The 18,075-nt window shown below is 39.1% G+C and overlaps 1 protein-coding gene and 1 pseudogene across 1 annotated transcript in view; one reads left to right on the top strand and one right to left on the bottom strand.

Annotated features, from left to right (window-relative positions):
• Positions 1–18,075, top strand: part of MSH2 (mutS homolog 2) — an 82,696-nt gene that overhangs the window by 18,741 nt on the left and 45,880 nt on the right. Inside the window, exons 5-7 of the mRNA XM_030310559.1 lie at positions 55–204; positions 1,777–1,910; positions 14,763–14,962. Of these exons, the coding sequence (XP_030166419.1) occupies positions 55–204; positions 1,777–1,910; positions 14,763–14,962 (484 nt within the window). The remainder of the gene's footprint in view (positions 1–54; positions 205–1,776; positions 1,911–14,762; positions 14,963–18,075) is intronic.
• Positions 8,747–9,075, bottom strand: LOC118517975 (annotated as a pseudogene).

Raw genomic sequence — 18,075 nt, forward strand, 5'->3', positions numbered from 1 at the left:
GCACCCCTAGAATCTTTAATTAAATTTTTTTTTTTTTTTAATTCTTAATCTTAGGTTGCAGCTTCATCATTGTCTGCAGTAATCAAGTTTTTAGAACTCTTATCAGATGATTCAAACTTTGGACAGTTTGAACTGACTACTTTTGACTTCAGTCAGTACATGAGGTTGGATATTGCAGCAGTCAGAGCCCTTAACCTTTTCCAGGTAAAAAAATAACATGTCTTAAAAAACTTAATGCTTAAAAAATGTTTCCTTTATTCTATGCTGAGGAATATTATTAAGGAGCTTAAATATTTTGAAATATTATACGTAGACATGCAGCTTTAAATTACTGTATTTTTCTAGGTGCAAGCTATATAAATAGTATTTGTCCTGGCTTTATGAATAATTTTATTATATTAATAGCAGTTCTTAAAAAATTAATTTTAGGAAGTTTTATGTCTAAAACTACAGTAATTACAAAGTAATTTTGGTTTGGGGGAAAATACACAGCAGAAAATCTAGATTAATAGGTTGAAAGTTTGATTTTAGGAAGAGGAGTTTTTTTTTTTAATTAAAAAAAATTTTTTTTTATTTTTTACGTTTATTTATTTTTGAGACAGAGAGAGACAGAGCATGAACGGGGGAGGGTCAGAGAGAGAGGGAGACACGGAATCTGAAACAGGCTCCAGGCTCTGAGCTGTCAGCACAGAGCCCGACGCAGGGCTCGAACTCACGGACTGTGAGATCATGACCTGAGCTGAAGTCGGTCGCCCAACCGACTGAGCCACCCAGGCGCCCCGAGGAGCTTTTTGTTTTAAGAAAAAATTATTTTATACACATTTTACTTAAATAAATTAAAAAATATATTTTTTTAAGTTTATTTTGAAAGAGAGAGGCAAGAGAGCATGAGTTGGATAGGGGCGGGGGTTGGGGGGTGAGAATCCCAAGCAGGCTCCACACTGTGCAGAGCCTGATGTGGGGTTCTAACTGTGAGATCATGACTTGAGCCTAAACCAAGAGTTGCACGCTTAACTGACTGAGCCCCCCCAGGTGCTCCCCAGAAACCTTTTTATTAAGTTTATTTATTTTGAGAGAGAGGGAGAACGTACACAAATGGGGAGGAGGGGAGAGGGAATCCCACCATGAGCTCGTGACCTGAGCTGAAACCCAGAGTCAGATGTCCAACTGACTGAGCCACCCAGGCGCTCCTGCACATCTTACTTTAATAGCCACCAAGACAACTGTTTCATTTCCTCTAATGGACTCTGTCTACCAATTATGTTGGCCTTCAACATATGGCCATAGCAATACATATGAGTATGTATCATGCATTTATACACACATGCACACATTCTAAAGCACCATGAGACACAGGCTACACTTTCACACAACTGGGGGCCTCTCATGTGTAATTGATCAGTGGTTTGCTTTACTCAAGACTTTAATGGGCTTGGTCTGGCCGTTAGTCCCAGTTCTCCAGAGAGGAGTTAGGATGACATAATGAGTCACCACACTTTGGACATCATAAAAGAATGGAAATAGGCTAAATGTGAGATGGCATCTTGAAGCCTCCACTTTGACCATGTGGATTCAAAATACTCAGGTGCTGTAGTATAGACTGACCCGCAGCCTGACAGTAAGCCGGCTGAGGAAGAGGAACTTCTGTGCAAATTTCTCATTTAATATCTGAAGAATATAAGTGTTCTTGTTCCCAAAATTATTTAATTATTTTTCGTAGCACAGTAAAGTTTTCACTAATGAGCATGCTATTCTTTTTTGTTTTTTGTTTACTAGGGTTCTGTTGAAGATACCACTGGCTCTCAGTCTCTGGCTGCATTGCTAAATAAATGTAAAACCCCTCAAGGACAAAGACTGGTTAACCAGTGGATTAAGCAGCCTCTCATGGATAAGAACAGAATAGAAGAGAGGTATATTACTAATGTACACTTCTGTAAGCTTTGGGTAACTTCTAATTACTCCACAGGATTATGCCGTTTACTCTAATATGCAAATTTGCTCCTGTATTTTTGCATGTGACTGCACAGAGAGCTAGCTACATAGTGATAAGAGTAGTAATGATTTAGATTGATTTGATAACTTATTTTACTATTTTTTTTTCACTATAAAAAAGTAAAGTTTTATCAGAGAGATGGATGGATAGTGTTTCAGAACATAAACTTAGGAGCGTGAGTACCTTGATGCAAGTTACGTCTCTAGCGCTTATTAGCTGTGTTATCTTGGGACAGTTACTCAACCTCTGTGTTGCAGTTTCTTCCCTTTTAAAATGACAGTAATGACACACCTATTTTGTAGGGTTGTTATGAAGATTGGATAATTTAGTATATATAAAGTGCTTTGATGAGGGTGTAGCACATAGGAAGCACTTCCTCTTAATTATTTTGGAAAGGGTTTTAAGGCAACCTAAACATTTATTTCAGAAAGTCACTTTAATTGAAAAAATGAAAGGTTCTATAATTCTGCTACTTGAATATGATTAACATTTGGGTATATTTTATTTTTATCTTTTGTTTTATATATGGGTTATAAGACTTTAAAAGAAGTATACATAAGAGTATAAACGCTAAGTGTTGCAGCTTGGTGGATTTTCACAAAGTGAACACATCAGTGTAACAACAGTCAAATCAAGAAACAACATAAGTAGCATCCTAGTGACTCTCCTGGAATCTCCTGCTATTTACTACCCCTCCTCACTTCAAAGTAATCACTGTCCTTCTAACATCATAGATTAATTCGTTTTGCCTGTTTTTTGAACTTTATATAAATGGAGACATTTTAAATGACTTTTTTTTTTAAATGTTTATTTTTTGAGAGAGAGACAGAGCACAAGGGGGGTGGGGGCAGAGAGAGAGGGAAACACTGAATCTGAAGCAGGCTCCAGGCTTGGAGCTATCAGCCTAGAGTCTGACGTGAGGCTCGAACTCACAAACCGCGAGATCATGATCTGAGCTGAAGTGAAATACTTAACCAACTGAGCCACCCAGGCACCCCTAAATGGAGTCATTTTAGATGATGCACTCTTGTATTAATCTTTTTTTTTTAAACATAGTTGTAAATCTTAATATAGTTATATGCCCCAATTTTTCCCACTTATACGTCAATTTTCATAAGCATTTTTTACTGTTGCTGTTTTATCTTCTCATTCAACATTTTTTTTTTTTTAAGTTTATTTATTTACTTTGAGAAAGGAGAGAGTGTGAGCAGGGAGGGGCAGAGAGAGGAGGAGAGAGAATCCGAAGCAGGCTCATACTGTCAGTGCATAGCACAGTACTGGGCTATATCTTGTGAACTGTGAGATCAACCTGAGTCAAAACCAAGAGTCGGTTGCTTAACTGACTGAGCCACCCAGACACCCCTCATTCAATCAACATTTTTCGTTTTTACTAAGTACACAATATTTTATTGACAAGATGTACTTTATTTTACCTTTATCCATAATTAAGTTCTTTTTTTTAATGCATTTATTTTTATTTTTTTTAGAGAGAGTCAGCAGGGGAAATTGGCAGAGGGAGGGAGAGAGAGAATCTCAAGCAGGCTCCACACTCAGCACAGAGCCTGATGGCAGGGCTGATCCCATGATCCTGGGATCATGACCTGAGATGAAATCAAGAGCTGGATGCTCAACTGACTGGGCCTCTCAGATGTCCCAATAATTAGGTTATTTCTAATGGCCTTGTTTTGTACCTAATGTTTTCCATTTGGCAAATTAAGTGACACTGCCAGAATGGGTAAAAGATTCAATTTTTTTATGGCTACGATGTCAAATCATTCAAGAATTTGTTGAATACCTACTGAATGCTGATAATATACAAAAGCATAATGATCTTTTGACTATTTGGGACATTGCCAGACATACATAAAATAGTTGATCGGTATCATAAGACACCCTGTAAATAATTACCAAACTGAGTGTTAATCCTGTGGATTCAAAGAGCATTATAATAAAAATAACTTAGGAGGTTAGTGGTTTGTGGATGTGCTGGTATTTTATTGAAAATGCCAAAGTTGAGGGGTATCTGGCTGGTTCAGTTGGTAGAACATGTGACTCTTGATTTCAGGGTTGTGAGTTCAGGCCCCACACTGGGCATGGAGACTGCTTAAAAAACAGACAAACAAAAAACAAGGAAATGCAGAAGTTGAGATGCTATGCTGACTTTCTGAAGTCAGGTTTACTGGGAAGAAGAGTGGGATTTAGTAACTTAAAATAAGAAATAGGAAGGATTAGATAATTGCAAGTAATTAAAGCGGTTTACAGTTTTTAATTTTAATTATTTGTGAATAAGTAATAACATGTATACGTTTCAAGATTCGAACAGAAGGTTACACAGTGCTAATTCTTCTCCTCTTGTCCCCCAGTTCCCTGGGATCTCTTTCTCAGGGCCTCTATGTTTGACAGCTCAAGGGACACATTTCTTACTGTACTGTATGTGAGTTGCCATCGTTGCCCTGGGAGCAATCAGTCTTTTTTTTTTTTTTTTTTTTTCAACGTTTATTTTTTATTTTTGGGACAGAGAGAGACAGAGCATGAACGGGCGAGGGGCAGAGAGAGAGGGAAACACAGAATCGGAAACAGGCTCCAGGCTCTGAGCCATCAGCCCAGAGCCCGACGCGGGGCTCGAACTCACAGACCGCGAGATCGTGACCTGGCTGAAGTCGGACGCTTAACCGACTGCGCCACCCAGGCGCCCCGGGAGCAATCAGTCTTAATCAGCTTTTGAGTATCATTTAATGGAGAGTCTTTCTATAAACAAGCAAAATTTTATGCTATTGTCTCTCATCTTTTAGTGTTTTGTTTTGTTTTTTTTTAGAAAAATTAGGTAATTTAACTCTCAAGCGCTAGGTCATTGGTTATATTTTTAACCTTGGTCTCCTGTGAACAGAGCAAGTGACACTTGTCCCCTTCGGGCTTAACAACTAGAGCACGTATGTATTAAGACTCTTCTGAAACCTGAGATGTCATTTTTATATTATTTACCACAGTAACAAATTACTTTAGAAGATATGAAAATTAGATTTTTTTAGAGGATAAAGGTTTCTTCACAGCACATAGCAATAATTTCCAAAATCTGGTAGTCTATAAGGCTTATTAATTAGAAATAGGATTTGCAAGGATGCCTTTATGAGTCAGAATATGATCTATTTTTCTGCACCTGTAAGGTGAGAAGAAATATTTTCTCCTTTTCATCTTGGTGAGAAATTTTTTGTTTGCCAGAAAGTATAAAAGCCCTTGGTTTTCAAGACCAAATGCTGAAATTCACAGATTAGGAGGAGAAAGTTATACTCCTTATACAGGTTCTTATTTGGACAGTCCCCTTGTTTTATCTCCCTTTCTCAGTTCTATCTGCTGCGATACCTCTGGCTTCCTAGTTTACACCTTCAGGGTTCTCAGGGCGAATTCATTACCCCCTTCTCTGAGCATGTAGGATTGATCTCTTCAGGGTAACAGTAAAATCAAGTTTTCTGTTTCTTACTGTCAACATTGTTATGGGATGATTCACAAAAGAGTAAGTAGTGGAAGTCTGTAAGTGAAGAGTTTATTTAATTTTCTTTTTTAAATACATTTTATTTTATTTTTTAATAAACTCTACCCCCAGCATGGAGCTTGAACTCATGACCCTGAGATCAAGAGTTGCATGCTCTACTGATTGAGCCAACCAGGCGCCCCAAGAGTTCATTTTAGGGGCACCTGGGTGGCTCAGTTGGTTGAGCGTCTGACTGTGGCTCGGATTATGATCTCGGGGTTGTTGGGTTTGAGCTCTGCATTGGGCTCTGCTGATAGGTCAGAGCCTGGAGCCTGCTTTGGATTCTGTGTCTCCTTCTCTCCCTGCCCCTCCCCTGCTCATGTTCTGTCTCTCAAAAATAAATAAACGTTAAAATTTTTTTTTAATTTTGTTGCTGTTGGGTGAATTCTGTTAAGGAAGGAAAAGTTTTCATTTTTCTTTTTTCATTAGAGGAGAGGTAGGGACAGATGTGATGAGATCTGAGTTTGGTGTATACATCTTATCAAGGACAGTAGCGCAGTTGATAGGTTCAGGAATAATGATGAAAATGGGATTACTTTTAGGTTATTACCAAGCTCTTAGGAGAAGGAGGATGATAAGACTGGTATCTACTTTGTGTCTGGCACTTTGCTAAGCATCTGCTCTTCATCAGCTCTGATGTGGTGGGATTGGTTTTAAAGCCAGGCTGGCCTGACTCCAGAGCCCTTGCACTTAATTGCTATACTGTATTTATTGCTTCTATCAATGGTATTTAATTTGATCCAAATTGGATTTTAACACCAGAAAGGAAGCATATTATTTTGGTTTTTATTTAAATTAAATCCATGGAATTGCTTTATATGTTGTCATGCTCATGTTTCCATTCACTAAAACCTACTTGCACAGAGACTACAAATGCTGCTTATTTTTAGCTAATGGCTTAAATACTTTTTATCTCCAGTGACAATGATAAGTTATTACCTTTTAGGAGTATCTAGGTGTTTCTTCTTTTTTGTACTTTATCTAACAAATTAGGAATTATAATAACTGCCATCTTTTGCCTTGTTGCTTCTGAGAGAGCAAGAAGGGTCATCCTACTGGAGTCATCTAAAAAAAATTGGCCAGGGATGCCTAGCTGGCTCAGTTGGTAGAGTGTTCAACTCTTGATCTCAGAGTAGTGAGTACTAGCCCCACATTGTGGACAGAATTTACTTAAAAAAAAACATAGAAGTGTATATATAGAAAAAATTCAGCCAGGATTCTCCTTGCCACATTTGCATAAACCTGCCTGATACAGTCCAGAAATACGGCCTCAATATGTGCCAGTAGTGTTTCCATCAGTATGTAAAGGATACTGGCTTCATTAAGTTGGGTTAAGTGAACTTCCTTGAGTGCGTCATCCAAGGTACCCATCTTACTGCAGATGTTCAGGATACCTACCCTAGTGCTAGCTAGCTCTTTGTATATAAATTAAAAATACTTGAATTAAAAAAAGAACTATTCATATTACTATTTTCTCCACTTGTTTTTTTTTTTTTTTTTTTTTTAAGTTTATTTTGACAGAGAGAGGGCGTGCATGTGTACAGGGGAAAGGCAGAGAGGAGAGAGAATCCTAAGCAGGCTCTGCACTGATAGTGCAGAGCCTGACCCGTGGCTTGATCTCAAGAACTGTGAGATCATGACCTGAGCCAAGATCAAAAGTTCGGATGCTTAACTGAGCCACCCAGGTGTCCCATCACTTGTTTTCTGATATGTCCCAGAGTCCTCACGTTTGCTCATATACTAGGACTGTTGTTCTTAATCTTCTAGGTTTTTGGTTTTTGTCTTTCCATAGATTCATATGAAGTCTTGGTAGTTTTCAAGTTAGAATTCTCTAAAGAACATTGAATACATGATAGTGAGCATATGAAATAGTTCACTCCTAAGAAATTGTTGATGGGGGAACCTGGGTGGCTCAGTCCGTTAAGCGTCTGACTCTTGGTTTCGGTTCACATCATGATCTCAAGGTTGGTGAATTCCAGGCCTGCATTGGGCTCCATACTGATGGTGCAGAGCCTGCTTGGGGTTCTCTCTCTCCCCCTCTTTACTCCTCCCCTGCTTGTGCTCTCTCAAATAAACTTAAAAAAAAATTAAATTGCTGATGAAAAATTTTGTTTATATTAAATACGGTATTCTTACAGCCTTCTAATTTAAAATTGAATTACTTCTTTTTATATAAAATTTAGTATGATTAATGTAACAGTCTTATTAGAAACCTAAGTCTCGGGGCGCCTGGGTGGCGCAGTCGGTTAAGCGTCCGACTTCAGCCAGGTCACGATCTCGCGGTCCGTGAGTTCGAGCCCCGCGTCAGGCTCTGGGCTGATGGCTCAGAGCCTGGAGCCTGTTTCCGATTCTGTGTCTCCCTCTCTCTCTGCCCCTCCCCCGTTCATGCTCTGTCTCTCTCTGTCCCAAAAATAAATAAACGTTGAAAAAAAAAAAAAAAAAAAAAAGAAACCTAAGTCTCTGAATAAAAGTATTGGTCCTGTAAATTTAGATAAGCCGTGGGGATGCTTAGGTGATAGTATATCATGCTTTTTGAGGCAGTGTACTCCTAAGGTCCCTAGACTTCTTTTCAGGTTATATTTTTGTGCCAGGGCAAACTAGTTAATAGTCCATATTTTGTGGAAACAGTGGTTTGGAGGTCATACAGTGAGTGTAGTTTCGTTATAACGGTGAAGCACTGCTCTAACCTCTAAGGAAGAGCCGGAGGGCTTACATTCCATTGCTTTCCCACCATTTTCTTTGCTTCTAAATCAGGTTTAGTGGCAAGGCTTTATTCTGCTCTGAGCTGATCTGCTCAGCCCTTTGAAGTTCATTTGCCTCCAATTCAGCCTGCACCACAAAGGCACTGCCTTTCCAGTGCTTTCAAAGGCACCATAGAATTTCTTGTGCTCCATTGGCCCTTTGTCATGCTGGCCTCTCTCCTTAGCTGTCTTTCTCAATTAAGAGTTGTTGGCTTTCATTGCTACTCAATTCTTACTTTTTTTCTTCCTCTGACCAGATTTATTAAACATATCAAAATTCTGTGTACAAAGTGACTTGGACCTTCTGCTTCAAAACATGATCCTTTCTTACTAATATCTTGATAAGTCAGTCCATTGAGTGTCAAAAAGCAGCTTAAAATTCTAAAATTAATAGAAAAGTGCCTAATGCACACCAAATAAATGGTCTAACTACTGGAACTTGAATAGTTCTACAAGATCATTAACGTAGGTAGAATCGAGCCTCTATGACAGTCTGCTGGAAAACTGACGTGAGATGTCAAGAGGCCATTTTGTGACTGCCACTGTGATCCTGTCCTGTTTTTGGATCATAATGTTCCCATTATCTGATTCTAGACGCACCACAGGAGTATCAGTGGGGTCTGAGGTTAGCTCGCTACTTGTTGGGCTAAAATAGATAGCACCCCAGCATGCTCATCTGATAGGGTCCCATGGCAGCCCAGATTAAGTCCTTGTGAACCTGTGCACAGGACTCCCAACAGTGGATGGATTCTTCACTGTTTCCTTGAAGTGCTGCTCCAAGGTCACTTCTATCCCATCCATGGTCCACCTGGCCCAGGGTCCTGTAGCATTTTGCATTGTCCTCTGGCCCAGGCCTGGAGCATGTCTCCTCTTATTTTACTACATGACAAGTTACAGTGACCAACCCCCAATTTTTTACTTTCCTTGAAAGCCTTCAGCTGCCTTCTGCCTCTGAACAGATGATCTCCTCCTTAATCCTTGTAATCTCAAAATATATCTGTATTTTCAGTCTTTACTCCATGGCTCTTAAAAGAAGAGATAGTGCTTTTTCCTTTCCAAAGCCAACCTTTTCATTTTACCTCTGGACATAGTTTTTTCCTATTTCTTCTCTGCTTCAGTTTTCCAGTGCATCCTGTACTTTTCTTCCTTCAAGTCTCTGCTGTGGCCTCCCATCCCAAGTCGTCTCCCCCAAGTCTTAGCTCTGTAAATCCCAACTTTTCAAAATATAGGCAAATGAAATACCCCAAAGTGAAGTTTCCTAGCTCCCATAGGAATCCTTACTTACTTATCTGCATCACATTGCATTGCATTTTGTATCTCAGTTGTTGTTACTCAGCACTAACTGTAAGATGGAGCATGTCCTTCTCCACTAGATTGAATATTCCTTAAAAGCATTTCCTCTCTTTATATCTTGCCATACTCTTTCTTTTTTAATCTTCTCAGGCCTACCAGAATATGCATCAGATGAGTGGCTCTCGCTGCATTTAACCATACCAAATTTGTTCTCAGCCATATAAATATGCTGTCGTGAAATTCTAGTCAACTATTTTTACAACGAAAGATCAGAAATGCTAGTTTTAAAGAAAGGACAGAATGTCGATTTTAACATACGAAAACATTTCATGATTAATTTCATGATTTATTGTGTCCAAATTTTACCCTAAAAAATTGTCTTTATTCCAGTCAGTTTGCAAATTAATGTGTCAAATTATGTATAGCTGAGTAATTTTATTGAGGATTGACAGGTATACTATGTTATGCCAACAGTAACTTTGGAGCTTCTAAAATTGTGATTCTCTAAGAGTGGCATTGTCATAGAAACAGTTAGCAGAGCAGTCCTTTTTAAAAACTTTATTAGCCAGAACATAAACTGACACTGTAATTATTTCTGAAATGGTGTACTGAACAGACTTGTGAAACTAGTAATTTATTGGGCTTTTAATGATACCTGGGCCAGAAACCGAGGGGGTGGTGTATATTGCCTTGTACTATATGTTTCAGAAGTGGTTTCATTCCTGTACTGTTCAACTTCTTAATATTCTTACTGAAATTTAATGTTCTTTTTTTTTTTTTTTTTAAATTTTTTTTTTTCCCACGTTTATTTATTTTTGGGACAGAGAGAGACAGAGCATGAACGGGGGAGGGGCAGAGAGAGAGGGAGACACAGAATCTGAAACAGGCTCCAGGCTCTGAGCCATCAGCCCAGAGCCCGACGCGGGGCTCGAACTCACGGACCGCGAGATCGTGACCTGGCTGAAGTCGGACGCTTAACCGACTGCGCCACCCAGGCGCCCCTGAAATTTAATGTTCTTAAACTGTTATTTATTTTTTAAGGACACAAAGGTTGCTTTAAATATTTCTTTGGAGGAGGGGATACCACACTTATACTCAATGAAGAGAAACATTTTTACAGTCTAGAGGTTGGTCTGTCTTTCTTTCCCTTTCTTTCTTTCTTTTCTTTTTCTTTCCTTTCTTTCCTTTCTTTCCTTCTTTTTCTTTCTTTCTTTCTTTCTTTCTTTCTGTCTGTCTGTCTGTCTGTCTGTCTTTCTTTCTTCTGTCATACCATGAATTCATAGGGAATGGGTTCCAGCAGTTCAGGCTCTTTTCCATTAGTTCTTACAAACTTTTCTGTATGCAGCAGGTTGGTGCTTCATTTGGACCCATGTATCTTTCTCTTGGCTTCCTTTTTTCCTCTGATCATTTTATTTCACAGGCTTCAGGAAGCTGAATGCTTAATATGCTCAATATGTACACTAGTTGTCTTGGCAAGAATCTTGCCCCTGTTTGTTTACAACATTGTTAACAGCATGCTGGATGACACTGGAGACTCTTCCAGTTTTGCCATGGTAACATTTGTGGGGCGTTCCTTTTTGAACAGTGCCATTCCCTTGATGTCTGCAGTGTCATTATCATCTCTTGTACATGTGCATGTATGTGGCTAAAGGACCATCTCTGTTTTCTAAAAGGCCTACAGAACATAGCAGGTGCCCCTCTTGCCCTTTGTGTTGGTCATTTTGGCAGATTACTGGAAGATGGTGGTATGGGCCAAAAGGTGGTGTTGATGACGTTAAGACCCATTCCCTGGTGAGTTTGAGAGGAAACAGTGATAAAATAGTTGGAATAAGGAAGAAGCATGGGAAAACTCTTTTTTTTTTTTTTTTATGTTGATTTTTGAGAGAGAGAGTGAGCAGGAGAGGGGCAGAGAGAGAGGGGGAGACACAGAATCTGAAGCAGGCTCCAGGCTCTAAATTGCCAGCACAGAGTCCTGATGCAGGGCTCGAACTCATGAACCGTGAGATCATGACCTGAGCCGAAGTCTGTCGCTTAACCGACTGAACCACCTAGGTGCCCCAGCATGGGAAGATTCTTAATCAGAAATATCTTCTCTGTGGATTCTTAACATTTACCTGAGAGTAGCCTAAGGATACGAGAGTCTTGGGAAAACAAAAGAAAAAGAAAGATGAAGGGTGGGTCAGCCAAGCATCAGGTTTCTTTTATCCTTTCCTCACCCTCTTAACACTGCTTTCCCTGCTTTATCATGAGAACTCAGAGATTTCTTGTGATTGTTAAAACTGAGGCTTTATCAAACTGTTGGTGCATAAGAAGCTCGTAGAAATTTCACAGCTGAGTCCCACCCCCAGGAATATTGTACTATCCACCTCTAAGTAACTTCCATGCTGGTGATCTTAGACCAGCCTTGGAGATGCTCAGTTAGAGCCAGAGGCTTAGGTAGGAAGGCCCATGTTTGTTTCATTGGATTATGGGACTTGACTGTGTTCAAATTCTGGTTTGTCTTTTAAATTTAGAGTACAACCATAGAAATCTTTTCTGGAGTAGTAAGTACTTACAGCCCCAGTGACTAGTACACAGTATAATACCGGCTTGGTAGCAGATTTTTCCCCCCACTAATTTGACATTTGCCAATTTGCCATAGCACGTATATCTGCTGCCAGCTGCCTAGATATTATCTTGGCATTCTATAGAGTTTCAGTTATTTTTCTGTTAATTTTCATCTTTTAAAAAGTGAACTTTTATTCAAGTTTAAACCAGTGGTTCTCAACCTGGGGCACTTTCCCCACAAGGGAACATGTGGCAGTGCCTGGAGACATTTTGGGTTGTCACTGGAGAGTGTAGTGTGTAGAACTCAGAGATGCTGTTAAAGAGCTCAGAAGAACCCTCTCACAACAAGGAATTGTCTAGCTTAAATGTCAGTATTGTTGAGGTTCAGAAATCTTGCTTTAAATATATGTGGTCATCATGTGATTACTGTGGGGGCAGCATAATTTTCCCCTCATATAATATGCTGGATGAGCATTTTGGTGATAGAGGAATTATAAATGCTGATGGAGAGTTAAATAAATACTTAAGAAATTTAGAAAGCTAATTTGTTTCCTTTCTCTGTCCTTATGTAATTTGAGGGTTAATTTACTGCTCATATAGTTTACAAATATAAGGAAAATGGTTGCTCATTGATAGCCTTCTGCACCTAGGACCATCTGTTATGCCCATGGCTATTTTCCTTACCTTTTTTTGTAGGCTCCACATCGAATGTGGGGCTTGAATTCACCACCCTGATATCAAGAGTTGCATGTTCTACCGACTGAGCCAGGCAGGTGCCCCTTCTCTACCTTTGATTACTCAAATTTACCTTTTGGCTATACTGAAATATGTGTTGTTGCAATAACCTCTACAACATAGTTTTTCAAACTGCACGTTGTGACCCAGTGGTGGGTTATGAAATTAGTGCATTGGGTGAAAACTAGTATTTTTGACAAATTAAGTATAAGAGAAAAATGAGTCCATTACATATAGTAGGAGTAAGTATTATTTGTGAAACCTGTTTTATGTATTTATTTTTAATAGTTTATTTATTTTTGAGAGAGACAGAGACAGTGTGAGCGGGAGGGGGCAGAGAGAGAGAATCCCAATCAGGCTCCCTGCCATCAGTACAGAGCCTGATGTGGAGCTCTAACTTATGAAACTGTGAGATCATGACCTGAGCCAAGAGCCAACCAAGAGTTGGACACTTAACCAACTGAGCCACCCAGGCATGCCTGTTTATTTATTTGTTTATTTTAATGTTTATTTATTTTTGAGAAAGAGAGGGAAGAGACAGCGCACGAGCAGAGGAGCAGAGACAGGGAGACAAAGAATCTGAAGCAGGGTCCATGCTCTGAGCTGTCAGCACGGAGCCCAGTGTGGGTCTCCAACTCTCAAACCATGAGATCATGACCTAAGCCAAAGTCAGACACTTAACTGACAGCCACCCAGGCATCCCAGACCTATTTTAATTATATATTGTAGGTAAGGAAAATTTCTTTTTTCCTACTACCCTCTAGGTTCTCTGGCAGAGACCCTATAAATTAGACTGACAAAAGACAGATTAACAAGAGAAAAACACACTGAAATTTATGCTTATACGCAGGAGCACTCAGATGAGTGACTCGGGGTTGATTAGAACTTGGGCATATATAGCATCTTAGCAAAAAGGAACAATAAATTTTCAAAGAGACTAGACAGAGGAGAAGAATTTTGAGTAGTTCCTAAGGCGAAGTGATGGGAAACTAATGATAGATAAAGGCTAGTAAGTAAAATTTGGTGTGTGGATTCCTAGGTACCGTTTCCAGGCTGATAAGGATCTAAAGTTGTGGTTAACTTTTGTCCTTTCTGGTAAAGAGAGAAGAGAGGACATCTGTAAATTATGTCCTGCTTTTAGGCAAATGGGGAGAAGGCAGAGAGCTTTTCTTTCTGCTTCTTAATTGTCGTCAGCTCAAAATAGTCCTTAAGGACACTAAAGTAGCATGTTTTGAGGTGGCGTGTTATGCCTCCTACGATATCTATGCATGCATATGCTGGATCATGATGTAAAAACATTTCTTGCTGTGAGTTACAGGGAAGAAAATGGAAAGCCACGGATTACAATAAATTGCAAAAGTAATATGAGCTGCATGTTTTATAGTTCTTAGAACACACCAAGATTTTATTTATTGACTTGGGGAAGCAATAAACTTATTTGCTTTTTAATTAGAAATTTGGGGCTTTGTACTGTCAAAAGGTAATTTTAGAATGCATTCTGAAAATTTATAAGACCTTCTGATAGAATAAGTATTGGATTTGGCAACATTCTTGAATTGTAATTCTGTTTTATTGAAGATTATTGTTTACATGTTCACTGATGTGTCAGTAACAACGATATCCCAATAATGAAATTCTTCTGCTTAAAAAATGGCAATTCGATGAAAGGCAAATGAAATGGGTATGTGTTATATCTTCTGATACTACTACTTAACTAAACATTAATTTGGTTATTAACTAATCAGAAACTGCTTACATTTTCTATTATGGAGCTTTCCATCCTAGGAAGTTTACATTTCAGAATAGATTCAAGCTTCCTGTGTGGAATTTTTGAGTTAATTTAGTTGATTCTTATGTACGTAGTAGACAGATTTTAATTTTAAGCCAAAATATTTAACATTAATTCTAATGTAATTTATTTCAGACTAAATTTAGTGGAAGCTTTTGTAGAAGATGCAGAATTGAGGCAGAGTTTACAAGAGGATTTACTTCGTCGATTTCCAGATCTTAACCGACTTGCCAAGAAATTTCAAAGACAGGCAGCAAACTTACAAGATTGTTACCGACTCTATCAGGGTATAAATCAACTTCCTAATGTTATTCGGGCTCTGGAAAAATATGAAGGTAACAATGATTTTGTTATTATTTTCCTTCACTCTCAATATACTTAGCAAATGTACTGTCCTTACAAAGTTGGGTCTGGTAACTCACTTCAAGTTTTTCTAATAACAGGTTTGTATTGACCTGTAGCTATGTTGTAGAAGTCCGGAATCATGAGACAACTTATAATTTTTGCTTTTTTCAAGTGAATGTCAGAGTAAGTGGGTTTATTGGACTAGCAGGGCTCAGTTGCCATAGTAGAAGACTCAAGGGCCCAAAATGACATTGCTTTCAAATCTACAGTTTATTGAAGGAAAGGGGTGCAGTCTAGCAGCAGCACTAACGTAAGGATAATGTATTACAGCCAAAGTTTCACAGCAGGGGTCCAGGGAGGTCAGTTGTAGGCTCCTATTGTCCTTCCTTTTCAAAGGTCCTTGGTGAGGTGCACTTTTCTCTCACATTAGGAACCACCAATGTGTGCAGAACACCTTGGAGCTAGGGAGCTTAAAATGGAGTCTTGCTAGACTTTTTTTTTTTTTTTTTTCAACGTTTATTTATTTTTGGGACAGAGAGAGATAGAGCATGAACGGGGGAGGGGCAGAGAGAGGGAGACACAGAATCGGAAACAGGCTCCAGGCTCTGAGCCATCAGCCCAGAGCCTGACGCGGGGCTCGAACTCACGGACTTCGAGATCGTGACCTGGCTGAAGTCGGACGCTTAACCGACTGCGCCACCCAGGTGCCCCTAGACTTTTTTTTTTTTTTAAGTTTATTTATTCTGAGAGAGAGAGAGAGAGAGAGAGAGAGAGAGTACAAATGGGGGAGGGGCGGAGAGAGAGGGAGAATCTCAAGCAGACTCCGCACTGTCAGTGCAGAGCCATATGTGGGGCTCAAACTCATGAAACTGAGATCATGACCTGAGCTGAAACCAAGAGCCAGGTTGCCTCTTGCTGGACTTTTCATATATTTTCCTGATCTTGTGGGCATTTTCCTGTTCTATAACTAGCCTGTATAGCAGAACCTTCCAGTGCAAGGAGGCCTCATTGAGACTCTTACAAATCGTCAATCAAAAACAGTGCTGACAAGCTGAACAAACAGTCTTGAATTTCCTCAGATCTATGATTACAGAACAACAGGATATGTTTGATGCCTTGACCAGGGAACATTGCCATAAAGGAACTTTAAGAAAACCGTTCAGGCTAATTCCAGGCTTGCTGGAGTGAACCTTTCCAGCATACCTATAAAATCAAGTTAAGACAAAAAGTTTTGATGATCTCTAACAGTTGATGTCACAGTGAAGTTACCAGAATGAAGTGAGCAAAGTTTTACATACTGATATAGTATGGATAAAATCAGTTTGCTCTTACAAGTGTAGTTTTTAACTTTTAAGTGAATCCTAAATTTCTACAACAGTTCAGTGATTATGAAGTTATATGTCTCATACATAAAGCATTTTAAATTTTAGAGTTAAAAATCACCATCCCTTAGAACTGTTAAACCATTCAGTATTATGAGAAAGCTTTTTCTGCAGACAGACTTGAAAAATTCAACTCTACGATGACAAGCTATAAAATAAGCATAGATTTAATTTAAATTTCATGATGACCTTTTCCCTTAAAGTGTCGAAGATACCTAAGTGCTGCTTATTTTAAAGTACCACTGTGGAAGAAGTATTCCCACTCAAGCCAAGGCTCCTCCGCAGACTGATGAGACTTAAATGCCCTTGAATTTTGTTCCACTAACGTGGAATTAAAGGAAATGGGTCTTTATCTTTCCTGTTTCTGCATTCCTTTAGTGTGGCTTAGGCAGCCATTTACCTTCCCTGTGCTTCAGTTTCCTCGTCCATTAAAAGAATATCTTTTATAGTGCTGTGCTTTTCTGATTCCATATCCTCTGGCCCCATTCCAATAGGATCCATTGGAAGCACAAGGGGATTGACCAGTATTAGGGCTATGATAATCAGATTATCATGGGGGTAGGCTCTGTAAACAGTTAATTCACTCTTAACCACTTATAGCTATTTTGAACCTTACATCTTTTCCTTCCCATAGTAAAAAAAAAATAAAAATAAAAAAAATCCTTATTCCTGTACTCTTCTTGTACCTACACCTCTTTTTTGCTTTCCATTCCTAGTCAAGATTCTAAAAGCCTACATTTCCATCTTCCATTTGCTCAGCTGCCTTTCAGCCCTGACCACAGCACTGAAATGGCATTTGCTAAGTTACTTACTATTGCTAAATCCAGCCAGCACAGTCCAGTCCTTATCACACCAGCTTTAAATGCTGAGTTTGACAATATTTTTCCTTCTAGTTTTATTGAGGTGTAATTGACATATAACACTTTATAGGCTTAGGTGTGCAACATGATTTGATATAAGTACGTATTGGAAAGTAGTTACCACAGTAAGTTTAGTTAATATCTGTCACCTCACATAGTTACAATTCTTTTCTTGCAATGAGAACTTTTAAGATCTAATCTCTTAGCAGCTTTCAAATATACAGTACAGTATTTTTAACTGTAAGTCACCATGATGTACTTACATCTCCAGAACTTAAATCTTACAACTGGAAGTTTGTACCTTTAGACCCCCTTCCCCCTTTTCCCCACCCCAGCTGCTGGCAACCACCATTCTTTTCTTTTCTTTTCTCTTTTCTTTTCTTTTCTTTTCTTTTCTTTTCTTTTCTTTTCTTTTTTTTTTCTTTTCTCTTTTTCTTTCTTTCTTTCTTTCTTTCTTTCTTTCTTTCTTTCTTTCTTTCATTTTTATTATTTATTTATTTATTTTTGAAGGAGAGAAAGAGTGTGAACAGTGAAGGGGCAGAGAGAGAGGGAGACACAGAATCTGAAGTAGGCTCCAGGCTCTGAGCTGTCAGCACAGAGCCTGACACAGGGCTCAAACCCACGAGCTGTGAGATCATGACCTGAGCTGAAGTTGGACGCTTAACTGATTGAGACACCCAGGCACTCCTCTTTCTTTCTTTCATTTTTAAATGTTTATTTTTGAGAGAGAGCACACACGAGTGGGGGAGGGGCAGAAAGTGGGGGCGGACAGAGGATCTGTCTGATGCAGAGCTTGAACTCATGAACCGTGAGATCATAACCTGAGCTGAAGTCGGATGCTTAACTGACCAAGCCACTTAG

Source organism: Lynx canadensis, chromosome A3 (assembly GCF_007474595.2).
Source record: "Lynx canadensis isolate LIC74 chromosome A3, mLynCan4.pri.v2, whole genome shotgun sequence".
NCBI classification, from domain to species: domain Eukaryota; kingdom Metazoa; phylum Chordata; class Mammalia; order Carnivora; family Felidae; genus Lynx; species Lynx canadensis.